Consider the following 14664-nt stretch of genomic DNA (forward strand, 5'->3'; position numbering starts at 1 on the left):
GAAAAGACTTCATTCGACGCCCAATTCCAAGCATGGGTAAGGATAGGATATGAAGCATGTCTAGCTAGCGTCAGGATCCTCCCCCATGGTAATGAATCATTCCGCAGAATCACAAGTTAAAGGTCTTCGTTCGACACCTTCTGCGCTGAGCCATACAGCTGGACTGATACAACTAGCCTTCAGCTCTCCCGTCCCCGTGTGGGTGAGAGGGTCAGAGAGCTGCATCAGTGGCCGAAGTCATCTCGAGGAGATAGAATCAGGTGCGCGCTATCCGTCGTGAATACACCCTGAAGGAGAAACTACAGTGTCTGTGTTAGCCAGGAGTTGTCTCGTTGAGGTCGGCTGCCGTTTTTCCGTTTCTCGTCCTCCATGTCCACGATGAGATCGTTGAGGCAGGACAAGACGAACTCACCGAAAACACCCGGACGAAAACGAGGCTCAACAGGGAAGTTCTTCAGTCCGAAAGAGGATAGTGCGACAGCTTTCAAACCGAACAGCCATTCGATGATCACCAACCTCAAAAACAGTAACCGATTCGAAGTTAACAAAAACATCAACAAAGATCAACCTTCGAATACCAATTTCATCGACAACGGAGCCAACAAGGAATCGAACAACAAAACCTCGCCTAATTTCAACAAGCGCATCGCATTCCTCCAGGATAATCCCTTTCAAGGCTCGCCTCAAGCCTTTTTCTTCTTCACCAATGTGGGCCCGAACCACATCGAATACCGCGGAGTCTTCAGTCCGAGTGCCGTGCCGCTGAACTTCAAGGATAGTCCCGATGCCCTTTTTCAATTGATACCTCAGCTACCAAAACTGTTCAACTTCGACAACCGGGGTATACCTCCACCCCAGGAGCCGCCAAAACCTCGCCAACCGCTCCCACCGCGTCTACCGCTTCCGACACCACAGATCATCGAAGATCCCGTGCCTCTGGCTCCCATTGAACTCCCTCCCGCGGCCCCTCTGAGTCATTCTCCGCCGAGGCTTCCCCTGAATCCTCCCCCGCCCCCACCTCCGCCGCCACCAGTTCCCGCGGACGTTCCGCAAAGACCCTCCCTGATACAGCCGGAGCCGCCGCGACAGGTCTACCCTCTGGCTTTGCCACCGCCGCCGAATCTACAGCTGGCCGACAGACCGATCAATCAGCCGTTCCCGAAATACGATTTTGTTCGGGGCAGTTTCGACGGTTACCCGAAAATATTCCGTTTCAACGACGAGCGAATTTCGATACTCGACTTCGATAAACAGAAGAAGGCGGGACAAGTGATCCGGCGGAAAGGGGACGATCTGGACCCAGAGCGAGTTCCTCGCAACAGTTTCCTCATATTCCACGGCGGTCAGTTCCCGTCGAAAGAAGATTCGTTGAGTAGGAATCGGCTCGACACCGGTGTGAAGAACAATCGTTTCCGGAACTTCGTCGACTTTGGGAATTTCCTCGAATAGGTACACCCACTCTTGATTGTGATCATTCACCACCTATCTAGCTCTCCAGACGGTCGATCAGCGACGGTAAGGGCCGATCAAGCGTCTGGATGCATGCTCGTTCCCGCTACCACGCATGGCAAGGGAAAGTTTGGAATGCTGAGTGCACGGCTCGTACTAACATAGGGTGGAATGCTTTGGCATTGTTCTTTGTTCAACTTTCACTTCATCCGGAATTCCTGTCGATCGTTATATCCGCTGCGTGTCTTCGTTCGAAAATGTTGGATGTAACCACAAGAACGTCCGGCGGCTCTCCGACGATGACGAAGAGGAAGGTTTGTCCCGGTGCTCCCCGTTTCGGTGTGTGTGACTCGTGACTTCTCCCGATTCGATCTCCATGAGCCCGAACTGCCCCCGCCTTGCTATAAATTTTGTTTCCGCATGTTTTCGGGGTTCCGGAAGGATCATCTGAACGTTGTCCACGGTGTTCAATGGTTTCTAACACGCTGTTGTCCACGTCCGCCGAACTGTTAATAGCGATCGGTTCCCCGTCCGCGTTTCGTGTCGTTCGGCGTCCTGGCTGGAGGTGCAAATGATGCCCGGGTCGTCATTTGCTCCGTGTTCAGAGTAACTCCGCTAATTATCTCCGGGCTCGTTGAGTTTCTAATTGGGTTACTTTCAGCCATTCAGCGGATGTCGAGCTTATTTCGCTCTGGACCCGGCACGGCGATTCGCCGTGCTCCATCGTCGATTCGGTCATCGCATGATCATCGGCGTGGAATTGGTTTCTCCGCCTCTCTAGTCCTCGTTCTCTCGCTCGCATCAATGAGTCATCATCAATCATGCGAAACTTCAGTGTGTAACAGAATAACTCATATCAAGGACCCGTGTCTCTCATGACGTCACGGAGACCTCAAAATTATTCCATCCATTGAGGTTATTTAGACGGGATGAGCTCTAGAGAATTCTATCGATGTCCACCTGTCAGGAGTTCCATTCGAGTCGGATCATTAGTGACCGAGTGGCGCGAACGTCCATTGTCGGACATTCGCCTCCGGAGTAGGGATCGAATAGCTCCATTAGAGATCTTCTGCTCGATTATCCGACAATGGTCAGCTGGGCTTCTTAAAGTTGCAGCCAGTCGAGATCCTTACCGTTTGCCGGTTTTTCGTCGCTCAGGCATCCACCTCGAAATATGGGAGGAGATTGCGCGCCTCTTGAATAATTTGAGCTGAGCACGCACCCGCGCTGGACATTCTGCCCACAATTATTATGATTTCGCTTTTTGATAATACTACGTATATTCAGCAAATGACACGGTGAATTACGCATACCAATGGATTGAAACCTCCTAATAATTGCAGGTCGAACAGAGAAACCTTCGGAAACGTACTGAAACTCAGCAACTGGTGATCATAGCGGAGAAGAGTCCCATCTTTAGACAACCAAGGTCGTGCCTTCGCGGGAAAGTCGGATCGACAACCACCGACAACGAACATACACTTTAATTCGTTAGGTAGGAAGAAGTGGTAATTTAAACTTTGTACTTCTCGACCTCCAATGTACAATTCATAGCGGAGAACGATTGTCACCAGAGTCGGACGCGAAGTCGAGTAGAACTTGAGAATTTTCGCTGTCGACAATTGTTCTGAGACGCTTTTTTCCCCGTCGTCGCGTTGCGAGAGAAATGTGATGCATTGCGAACGGCTTTCGGGAGCAACTAATGGCGAGCTCGGACGCAACATTGAGTTTAGCTCGCTCGAGTGAAGTGTATCATAATCATCATCGAAGCGTCTGGGAACGAGTTGAGGGGAGTGACATGACGAGAACATCGAGACGGCATTAGAAGCCAATGCCTTGCATCGCATTCGAGGTACCTCTAGACTTTTCAGAAAAACCCAAAGGTATGAATTTGTTCAGCATGGGGTTGTAGGTCGGCCGTCGATGCCATTAGGAAAACTTGAACTTGACATATTTATGATAAGCATCGATGTCAATTCCGATCAAATGTCGCATATTCGCGACGAAAAGATGTACGTCGCTCAAATAAACCGTCGGTAAGGTACCGCATCATCACAGGATCACAACCCGGCTTTTGATTTTCCACCGCCGGATGGCCCATGCGTCGAGGGAAGAGAATAGGAACCACATCAGTAGCACAGACAATGAGGCAATTCCTGCATTCGATGGGCGACGATGAGGATCTGAACACATCCCGAGCTCTGTGATCATCGATGTTTCCTCTCGATTCGGAACATTATGTCTAATATCGGTAACGAAAACTCTCCACTTTCTTCTGATCGAACAAGAAAAGACTTCATTCGACGCCCAATTCCAAGCATGGGTAAGGATAGGATATGAAGCATGTCTAGCTAGCGTCAGGATCCTCCCCCACTGGTAATGAATCATTCCGCAGAATCACAAGTTAAAGGTCTTCGTTCGACACCTTCTGCGCTGAGCCATACAGCTGGACTGATACAACTAGCCTTCAGCTCTCCCGTCCCCGTGTGGGTGAGAGGGTCAGAGAGCTGCATCAGTGGCCGAAGTCATCTCGAGGAGATAGAATCAGGTGCGCGCTATCCGTCGTGAATACACCCTGAAGGAGAAACTACAGTGTCTGTGTTAGCCAGGAGTTGTCTCGTTGAGGTCGGCTGCCGTTTTTCCGTTTCTCGTCCTCCATGTCCACGATGAGATCGTTGAGACGCTGGCGAGACGCTCGATAGTGTTTCTCCACGCGGACTCTCTTGCTGTCGAGGCGTTTCAGTTCGCGCTTCGCTTCTTCGTATTTCTTCAGCAAAACCTTGTCGTGTTCTCGAAGGACGGTGATGAATTCACTATGGGCCGCCATCGTTCTGTAACTCAGATGACAATAAGTTCCATCTGTCCATATACACATAGTACTGGCAGGGGCACTACGGAAGGGACTCCCGCGAGCGAGAGCTCAGCTCCAGCGGTCTCGTTCCATTTCGCAGCGGAAACTGTGACTTACTTGCGGAGAGTGCAAAGCTGCTCCTTCAGCATCCGTGTCACTGCTTCTTGGCTCCTTCTCTCGGCGTTGACGGATTGACAGTTGTTGTCGAGGAAACGAGTAGTAGTTTCTAACTCTTCAAAAATTCGGCTGTCGTTCTTCCTGCGCTTGATGGCGAAAGCTGCCCATCCAATGAACGCACCCATGGTCGACGGAAAGGATCGCCTGATTTTGTTGTGTGCTCGATTCATGAGTTTTAGATAGGAACATCGCGCGTTCCGAACGCGCACAGTGCTCGAGATGTAAACATTCAGAGAGAGTTCATCGCGAACGCAACTTTCATCACGGAATCACGCCTACCTCCTATCCACAATGCCCGACGCACCTGTCAGTCATGGGACATTTATTTATGTGCATCGTCCGCGGCGGGTGACGCGGGAAGTGATCTCGACGCATCTCGAGCAGATTCGCGCGATCACCGAGACTTCGAAGAATAAATAGCGTCTCATCGGTAGAGTGCGACAGTTCCCGGCGACGTGAAGTCGTACGGGACATAGAGGGCAATCGCGTGGCTCATCTGTATATTCTGCCAAAATGCGGCCCTATATTCAGCTGAACGTGTATGGATAGGCGCGGGAAATCGTGCCGATATTGAAGGCTCCAATCATCTCGAAGCGTAACCACTTATCCGATCGATCCGAGAGCATGATATAATTCTGCTCCACCTACTCGAAGGATGCTGATCTGCGCAAGGACGAATCGACTGCCATGTCGACAGTTCTTTCGAGAACATCTCTAGAGCCCAGCGCTAGACCCCCCCAGCTCCATTGGATATGTTCAGCTCCGTAGCGGCTCTTTCGTTCACAATCGCCAGGAGACACCGAGAGGACTGCTCGACCGAGCTCCTCCGGAGAGCTTTCAATGTGGACCCGACAGACTCCCACGGAGCGACATGCACTTCTGCTTTGGTCTCATAATTATCCGTGGATCTCATATCTCCTACAAGTCGTTCCGACTACATCGATCTCCCACATTCTCAATCTGCCTGATCCGGGGTGACCATAAGACGTAGATTGGGGACACTGATTTGTTCAGCGCGCGGTAAAGAGGAAGCGATCCACCCACTTTTGACAGACCCGCGGCTTATGATGTCATGAATCTGAAAGACGAATCTGTCATGCATCTTAAATCGATGTCTGCATTGATCAGTCCGGGCACCTCGTCGAAGTCTTCCTCAGATCTGCTCCTCTGGATTAAGGGACTCCGGCCCAAGAGGGATGATTCCTCCGGTCAGCGCTCGCTCCTCTGGATCTTGGGCGTCTCAATGCAATGGGCTGATTTCGTCGCATCCAGTACCTCACCAAATTAAGGTTAAGGCGCATCCCCCATGGGGAAAGACGCCTCTAGACCGAAGATCGTCAAGAAGCAGAACCTCTCGACATCATAACTGTGAGAGGAAGCGCTTCAGGCATACCCAGGTAGTACTTCAGCCAAACCAGCCGTTCTTCGACCGCCGAAGTCGGGCATGAGGCTCGGGCTATCTGATACGATCCGGACCGGCTAGAATGATGCAATTCACCGACTCCATTCACTTTTCCATTCTTCCATCATCCTGACGTGGGAGCATCATTTCATTTACTTCTCAACAAAGTTCCTCCGTCTCTCGGCTTGGAAGGGACGCATGTCTCGTTCGCGGGCGATTTTCGAAATATTCCGACTGAAGCTACTGACAAGCAGGGCGAGCAGGGCGGAATTTCGAAACACAGCTGTTCGGTGGTACTCTGTGTGGCAGGAGGAGCAGAGTGGACCAGAAAGCCGGGAATTACACGCAGCATCGTTCAGTTCTCGGTTTTTTTTCGTGCCTGGAAGCGGTTCAGGATGCGGCGGGCGACCGACGCGCGTTTCGCCTAGGGCGGCCTGATCGCTTCTGCTTGGGAGCTGTTCCCTCATACAATTACATGTGTCGTTGCAACCGAAAACATAAATAGGAGACTGCAGACTCGCTGCGCACATATCCATCGCTTCACGTCTCTAGGACTCGGGTCGCGCTTCAGAAACCCCTTGATCAGGCCGGCGGAAGGAGCTCTACAGATAGAAGCAGAAAGAATCATCGTGAGCTGGGAATCGATGGAATTTCTCAGAGATTGTCCCGATGGGGTCGAAGCCGAGTAGGAGGGTGGTGAACCTATCCTGACGAGTGGTCGCAGCTCCACGTTTTTGCTGCGCGACGCTCCATTGATGGAGCTGTTCAGACGAAAAACCGCACTGCCTTCTCGGCCTCAGCCGCCACCTTTCGAGCAGATCGAGGAAGATTTGGCTTGTTCCCCTGCGGACGTCGTGTTCTCGTTGCAACCGGATTGCATCTCATTCTCCGCGTCGCCGGGTCTTCCTCCCGATCGGGGAAACCAATCAAAAGAGGATCAGGAACCCGAAGAGTGCTACCAAAAAGTGAAGCAATTCATCGAGATGAATGATCGAGTCGCTGGTTTCGCTGAGGTGAGTTTCTCTACCCCATGCCGCCCAAGTTCCAGGATATCCGAAAACATTCATGTGAACGATTCGAACCAGACGAACAACCACTCCGAGAATTCTTCTTCGTGTTACTCATGAGTATCTTTTTCTCTCAATGCATTCCAGGTACTACAGAAGAAGACAGACCAGCTGCAGAGTATGCGTCAGGAGTTAGACACAGAGATGGAACGAGTGAAGAGATCTCTCCAGCAATTGCCTTGAACTCCGAGCCTTGCGACGATTTCTGCGACCCTCAAACGTCACTACCGCCTGATCCCTGATGTACTCACGGACGAATCGTCCCAATCGAGTCCCTCTCCACAGTCAGCACCGCTGATAGAGCCAAAGTACTACACTCTGACAAACCTGAGCTAGACAAGTCGCTTCGAACGCCGACCTTACTCCGAAGTCGGTCTGGGAAAATACCTCGAGCCATGTTGAACCCTAGTGAATAAATTCTATCACGTTGAGGAAAACGCGCTCATCTTTCATCTCCTTCGAGAATTCTCGCAGCTGAGGGGACTCGTAGACAGATAATAATCAACGCGGAAGTGGGTCTCCTCCTTCACCGACTGCGAGAACTCGAACGATTTCCAAGATTGGGTTCTGAATGAATCGGGGCGACACTTTCCTGCATGGCTGATCCGTCGTTCCGGGGAGGGGCCTGTAACATTATCCCGCGTAACTCAAGTTTCTTTCGGTTTCACGTCGTCCTCATCGGCTATGCGCCTATGCTGCTCGAGGCGCACACCGCACACCGCCAATGTGTCGCGCGTGTGTTGAGTTGGAACAAAAACAACTTTCAAATAAGCGCTCCCGTTTCGTCGGACTTCCGCGCTTCCGATCTCAACGGCCGCCTGAGTGACACCGCGCAAAACTGGTGTACATATTTTTCCGCAAGCGTGCATTTTTCGTTTTTCGTGCCGCGGTTTTTCGCTTCGAAGGAATCGAGATGGTTTTGTTGAAGATCGAAATCCCTCTGAATGTCGTGAACCATGTGAGAGGCGTAGCTGGTCAGCAACTTCGGGCGTTCGAAGAGAATTCGAGTTGTTCTCTCGGTCTCCTTCGGAACAGCAAGGGCGCTATTTTAGAGGTTCGTGAGTTGGGCTTGATTGTTTTCTCATGCGTCATTCCCAGAGATCGATATTTTGGAGCGAAAAGCTCGGGCTTATCCACTCGCGGTATCCCTGTCTTTATCCGCTGGTGTCTCGGGGTTCTGTCTAGATCGCCTTGTTTCAGATAAACGGTCCCGACCTTGCCCATTGTGAGGCCGCGAAGCGAATGGTCGAGGATTTTATCCTCAAATCTCGAAACGGTCAGCCGACATCTACCAATGCGGCGCCGATCTTGCCCCCGGGAGCTCAGCCTCCCATCCCTCGATCCGCCGTACTCTCTGTTATCGGGAATCGTGTCCAGCCACGAACTCCGACTCTGGCTCTCCCTCCACGAGCAGCGGCTCCACTATCAGCGCGTCCGTTCCCAGCCCCGAGCATCGTGAGTCCTCTTCGTACTCCGACACAGCCAGGAACGAACGTACCCCGACAAGCGATAGCTCGAGAGCAAGCTCCAGCACTCAATCCGGTGACTGCTTTCGCGTCACCTAGTTCCGCCGGTGGTGCGGCTCCTAACCCCATAGTGCAATCGAGTTCCCCAACGGCGGCTCCTAATCGTAAGCAAGCTGTAATCGAATCTTTAGTGGAGGTACCCCTATCGATCGCGAAAGAAGTGAGCGAGAGAGCAGCGGAACTGGCCGCGAAAAGTCAGTGTACTTTCCAGGTCGTACTCGAGAGGAATCGAGCGCTAGTGAGGGTGAGAGCCGCTTTTAGTGATTCAGACCACGTGTTCATATCGGCTCATTCCCTCGAACCATTTCCATCTCCGAGTTCTTCAATTCCAGATCGGAAACCCGGATTTGGTCACTCGAATCATGGCCCGGAAGCTGCTGAACGACTTGGTTGCTACTCTGCTGCCGAAAATCGAAGAAACTTTCCCCAAGTCCCCGGAGAAACCGGATGCAAGAACTGGCTCCCTCCCAACCCAGGGCGCCAAATTTTCATCAGCACTGGATGGATGGAACGCTCCGATTCGAGTTGAAAGTCAGGACTCCCCCGTGATCGAAGGTGTTTTGGTGAAGAACTTCTACAAAGAGCATCCGGAAATCACGGCTCTGACTAGAGAACAGGTTTCAGCATTCCGTAAAGAGAACATGGATATCAACGTCAGATCTCTCAGCAAGCAGCCTCTGGCTGCTGAAATTCCCAAGCCTATTATGCGGTTTGAACACGCATTCGGCGAGTACCCGGAAATTATGAAACAGCTGCTTGCGAAGTTCGAGAAGCCATCCCCTATACAATGCCAATCGTGGCCGATTCTATTGAGTGGTCGCGACATGGTCGGCATCGCTCAGACCGGAACCGGGAAAACTCTGGCGTTCTTGCTCCCGGCCTTCATTCACATCCGAGGCCAAGCACCCACGGTCTCGAAAAGGTACGAAGGACCCACGGTGCTCGTCTTGTCACCGACGAGGGAGCTTGCGATTCAGATTTACGATGAGTCTCGGAAATATACTTATCGCAATATCAATTCGGCCTGTTGTTACGGAGGAGCTTGTCGCGGTGATCAGATGAGCCAGCTGCGCAAAAACCCGGAAATCGTCATCGCGACTCCCGGTCGTCTCAACGACCTCGTCGAGATGATGGCTGTCTCCTTGAGGAAGGTCAGCTATCTGGTTCTGGACGAGGCCGATCGGATGCTGGACATGGGTTTCGAGCCTCAGATTCGCCAGATACTCGATTACATGACCTCGAACCGACAGACAGTGATGACCAGTGCGACATGGCCGCCGAACGTTCGGAAGCTGTCGGCGAAATATCTTCAGGATCCGGTGCAGGTGATCATTGGATCCCTCGATCTGAGTTCCGCGTTGACAGTGACTCAGCGGTTCCGAATGGTTCGCTCTGACGAAAAATTTCCGATCCTGCTGAACCTGATGAAGAGTCTCAAACCGACCGACAGAGCGATTGTGTTTTGTGGGAGGAAGCTGACAACCGACGGGGTCGCCAGAAAATTGCAGCAAAGTGGCATCAATGCGGAGTCTATCCACGGAGATCGCGATCAACGAGAGCGCGAAGCCGCGCTCCGACACCTCAGGACCGGGAAGTCGAGGATCCTCGTCGCTACCGACGTCGCCTCGAGGGGTCTCGATGTGCCTGAAATCACAGTTGTGGTGAATTTCGATTTTCCGCAAAATATCGAAGAGTACGTTCACAGAGTTGGTCGAACGGGTCGGGCCAATGCCTTTGGAAGCAGCTATACGTTAATGACCGCTGCTGATAGAAGGTTTGGGCCAGAGCTTGTGAAGATCCTCGGAAACGCTAAACAGCAAATCCCAGAATGGCTGAGGAACTTGTGAACTTTAGTCGAGTATGGTTTCGATAGAAGTCCCGAGCATTAAGCGCCATTCCGCGGTCGACTCGGAAATACGCGTCAATAAATGATATACGAAGATGACAAAATGTACTGATCGGACATTTTGGCATCGAGATCCGGAATAGAGCCCAATGTTCTCTCTTTTCTCGAACTGCAGACGGTATCGTATGAATCAGAAGACTTGGCTCGGGCACCGGAAATAAGTAAGATTCTTGATTCTATGATTCCGGCGACCGTTCTCATCTATCTTCATCTCACTCAATCAATCGATCGGGCTCGCTCTAATCGGAGGGTCGGCCGAGGTTGTGGACTTGCCCGGTGACTCAATATTCGACGTCGTGCCCCATTCGAGGGGGGGGGGGTACAATGAACCGAGGGAATCCAATCGATTGTTGCTCATGGCTACTTCCATCGAATTCATGGACCCACCCGAACAATAACTGTCGATCTGTGTTCCCATGTTGGCAAAGTGACGACAAAAATATCTTGAGACTTCCTCGGCTATAGGTAGCAGCATGCAGACATTTCGCAGGAGATGAGATATCCCCCCAAATTATGTTTGCGAGCTCGAATCGAATAGCGAATTTCGGAATCCCAACCGATCAAGCGGGATCTTCGCCCGTCATTGGGGGCTCGAGATGGATCGATGACAATCAATGCCACCTATGCAATCGGAGAAGAAAGTCAGCTGTGGAAGAAGCGCAACGAGAGCTTCCTTCTGGCGTCCAGTTCACCCAGATCGGAGAATGACGGACAGCATGACGCAAACTGGATCGCGTGTGCTAACTAGCGTCCGTTGGAGATATGCCGTGTGTTATCGTTTTCCGGAATCGACAGAAGAAAATCGCGATGGCGAGCTTCAGTAGCACCAATGAGGCGTCCAGGAAGAAGCTTCTGCAGCGCAGATTCTCGGGATGGACATCTGTCTGTTGACTTTTGTTTTTAATGGTCCGGGAATGGATGCATAGGTATAGATATCACCTCGACCACGGTGGCGACACCGTAGAAGAGCAGAAAACGTCCAGACCGGTTTACGCTGGAGAGTTCCGAGCATTCTTGGAAGCCGGAAGCTAATACGCGATCGCAACGATGCACTTGCATTTTTTCCTCTCCTCAGACCGTTGATCGCATGAGGGAATGTCGCAGAACTCGAATAAGTCGAAATCATTTTCTGCATCCAAGACAGGCGTCATTAATAAGCATCCTCATTTCGATGGGCCGATTGATTGATCGCTCGACTGCTTGCTCGGCCGGGGGACGTCATATTGACTGACTGACTGGTTGGTTGGTTGGTTGGCTGGCTGGCTGATTGTGAATTGTGAGTCGTGAAGTCGTAACGTACGCTCACGGTGGAATTCGGAGGGTCGCGTGAGTGGGCCTCTTTCGGAACAATCACCATATCTCGATGAAAGACAACGGGAAACCATTTTCCGATGAGTCGCAACCAGAAAGAATTATTCTGAATCAGGAGCCCGGATCCGCTTGTCTGCTTTCCTTTATGACCACCTTGATGGCACCCTTGGCACAACAACATACTTACGCTCTGTCAAAGCTGGCGGCAGGTCATACGACTTCCACAGTGGTTCTACAACTCGTCTTTCTACATGTTCGTTGTCTGCACGTTTTCAGATTGACAGAACTGGGTGATCGTCAGCCTGAAAGCAGGATTTTTTTCGGCCGTCACCGCGTTCGCCGTGACATCTGGGATTGAAGGCTCGTTTCGCATTCGAAGCTCATCACCTTCCGGGCTTATGCAAACTTCATCCAACGGGAAGCCGTTGCTTGGGGATCGTCCGAGAGTTTTAGGAATGTTTGCTTTTGATAGCGTTCGGTATCAACTCCGGCCGATATCCAGAAGCGGCTATCGATGCCTCTTTTCCATGCTCGTTCCCTGGACCGGCGAAACATGCAACGGGTTCATGTGCGCAATTTCCGTCAACTCTCTGATGTTCATGGCGGCTCTTGTTGCAAGCAGCCGCTGACAGCTCTTTGACGCTCGATCTTCTGTTGGATCCGTCGTGGATCGCTTGCAAACTTCTTATGATGAAGGAACATTCCAATGTTGGACCAATCTCGGATCAATCAAATGAAAAAAACAGCGAGTGATTCGTCTGTCTGTCGCTACCTCTGTTCGTCTGTCGGTCTAACCACTCGTCGGTCCGTCTTTTCACTCATCCATCGACCCATCGATCGATCGATGGACGAATCGTTGGTTCGGTCGGTCGGTCGATCGATCGGGGAACGGGCTCGGGCGCTTTCTGTCGCTGTCTTTGCGCTTTTCCCTGTTGTCTTCGATTTCTGCTCCAATTCTGTCTCGGATGCTGGAGCTCAGGCTGTTTCACTGTCTCCGATTGCTTCTTCTCATTATTCCTATTCTCCCACATCTGTCTGTCTGACTGCCTGCGAAGCGAAATTCGGCCGCTCCGACAATGACGGCAAGCGGGTCCACCGCCTCCACCATAACCAGAATCGACAACACCGGGGACGGGATACCGTTGAAGACCGTTTTTCTGTTCGCGGTATCGATGCCGGCGGCAAGTGCGACATCAGATGCTACCGGGGTTCCGTCTCGCCCAAATTTCCTAATTTTCCACAATCGCGGCCTTTTCTCCGCGATTCCATTTTGAATCCATGTCGCGCCGCGATACCTGTAATGCTAGCAGTGCCTCAGTCAGCGGTTCAGCTGAGGTGGCGGGGGTCGTATTCTCAATCCACTCGAGGAGCTCGGTGAAGCGAGGAGTCTGCATTCGAGATTCAAGCGTAGATCGGACACCGAACCCGTCGGCTTTACTCGGGTTGACCGAAGAGAGTCTTTGCCGAAAGCCTCGACTCTGTACATATTACGCACAGGCGCAAAACGCTAGTTAGTAGCTCTGCATCGGGGAATCATCATCATGTTCCCTTTGGAGTCGCAGCTCCCAACATCGGTGTAGAAATTGTATCAATGGGAATGGGTCTCTCGCTCTTCTGGGCCCGAGCGAGCATCAGCAAATGGCGAGCGTAATGATTCTCGAATTCTCGCACGGAAAGAGAGAGGACTCTTGGGCTGATGAGCGCCCGGCTTCAAGGAGTGCTCTGATCAACGGAAGCCGAGGAAATTGACAACTCGATCTGTGAACACCCAGAACGAGAACTCAATCAGTCGTGTGCTCACCGATGAGGCCGAGAAATAAGGGACATCACCTGATCTGTGAACGAGGGACCCACGAGGCTGGACCTGGCACTCACATGACGTTTCGCGTGATTCGGTCCCTGGGAGAAATGCTGTCATACTCAATCCATGGCTTACCTAATTCATGCAGAGATGAGCCGACTTCTGTGAAGGTTCTTTCCGCAGTTCGGCCTCTCCCTACGGAGACTCCTTCCTTTCCACCCGCAGTACCGATGAGCAAAACGTCTACTCCATTTGCTCCCTGAGCAAGTATTATATTTCTGCCAGCGAGAAACTCATTCGACTCAGGCTCTGCGGGGATATCGAAATTCCAGAGCCCCATTCATAGCCCGAGTGCTCGCCAGGCATCGCGTCTCGAGACGCTAATTGAGTTCTCTCGAATCCTGCTGCTCCTCCTCATCATAACTGGATCGCCCCGATTGAGACCCAAGGTGCAGCAATGGAATGCGCTCATGAAAGAGAGGATCGAGCGAACGCCGAGGCTCCCGAGAATAATCATCTTCGTAGGGTCATGATGATCAACGAATGATTAACTCCTATATTATGACGTAACGAGGGGTCTCTAAGCGTGAGAGACAATCTGAAAAGGTACATATGTGCGGATTTTCGCGGTCGGCCAGAGATTCGCCAAGCGAAGAGCAAGTTAATTGTGTTGGTGAGTGCGATGAAACGAGGTTGGACTGTCTCACTGCGTCGGAGATTGTTTGTGCAAGTCGCGAACAGTTTATCAAGGACATTCGTACGTCTGTGAGCTGTTTTGGAGCAGAGAGGACACGGTATGCCGAGAGCTCTGACATCGGCGGCTAGTGAGAGGCATCCGGATCGGCCCCGCATCTGAACTCAAGACGTCTGATGGAGCATTTTCGAACCCCTTCAACCTCTTTCCGAAGAAGTGTGAGTTTGGGGAACCAATTGGGGAATAATATAGTAGGTAAATCCGGGACGAGACCGATGCGATGATGGTCTGGTATAGACGGGTGCAGAAGTCCGTTTCTTATGATCAATTAACGAAAGAGAGCATGAACGAGGACTGAGCAAGATTCAACAGGAGGACGTGAGCCCGGAAACCCGAATTCGGTGACATGAGTTCTACTTGATTTCGAGTGGCTCTGACCGTTGGGAGCTTTAGTCTGTCCGGATGATGTTCGTAATGGCT

At 51.7% G+C, this 14664-nt stretch overlaps 4 protein-coding genes across 4 annotated transcripts; 3 read left to right on the plus strand and 1 right to left on the minus strand.

Moving 5' to 3' along the window:
- The first annotated feature begins 378 nt into the window (after nucleotides 1-378).
- Nucleotides 379-1449, plus strand: LOC108864162 (leucine-rich repeat extensin-like protein 3). The gene is made up of 2 exons (XM_029111256.1): nucleotides 379-526; nucleotides 599-1449. The coding sequence occupies exons 1-2, from the start codon at nucleotides 379-381 to the stop codon at nucleotides 1447-1449; spliced, it is 999 nt and encodes a 332-aa protein (XP_028967089.1).
- A 2438-nt stretch (nucleotides 1450-3887) lies between these two features.
- On the minus strand, nucleotides 3888-4603 carry LOC100909120 (uncharacterized). Its single transcript, XM_003742530.2, has 2 exons — nucleotides 4418-4603; nucleotides 3888-4280 (listed from the first exon to the last, which is right to left on the minus strand). Exons 1-2 carry the CDS (start codon nucleotides 4600-4602, stop codon nucleotides 4037-4039), a joined length of 429 nt encoding a protein of 142 aa, XP_003742578.1. The 5' UTR covers nucleotide 4603; the 3' UTR covers nucleotides 3888-4036.
- A 1584-nt stretch (nucleotides 4604-6187) lies between these two features.
- LOC108864169 (UPF0449 protein C19orf25 homolog) lies at nucleotides 6188-7383 on the plus strand. Its single transcript, XM_018639250.1, has 2 exons — nucleotides 6188-6892; nucleotides 7034-7383. The coding sequence occupies exons 1-2, from the start codon at nucleotides 6635-6637 to the stop codon at nucleotides 7127-7129; spliced, it is 354 nt and encodes a 117-aa protein (XP_018494766.1). The 5' UTR covers nucleotides 6188-6634; the 3' UTR covers nucleotides 7130-7383.
- A 788-nt stretch (nucleotides 7384-8171) lies between these two features.
- LOC100902212 (DEAD-box ATP-dependent RNA helicase 20) lies at nucleotides 8172-10458 on the plus strand. Its single transcript, XM_018639248.1, has 2 exons — nucleotides 8172-8716; nucleotides 8805-10458. Exons 1-2 carry the CDS (start codon nucleotides 8189-8191, stop codon nucleotides 10317-10319), a joined length of 2043 nt encoding a protein of 680 aa, XP_018494764.1. The 5' UTR covers nucleotides 8172-8188; the 3' UTR covers nucleotides 10320-10458.
- Nucleotides 10459-14664: the final 4206 nt, after the last annotated feature.

Source organism: Galendromus occidentalis, unplaced genomic scaffold (genome assembly GCF_000255335.2).
Source record: "Galendromus occidentalis unplaced genomic scaffold, Mocc_1.1 scf7180000077427, whole genome shotgun sequence".
NCBI classification, from domain to species: Eukaryota; Metazoa; Arthropoda; class Arachnida; order Mesostigmata; family Phytoseiidae; genus Galendromus; species Galendromus occidentalis.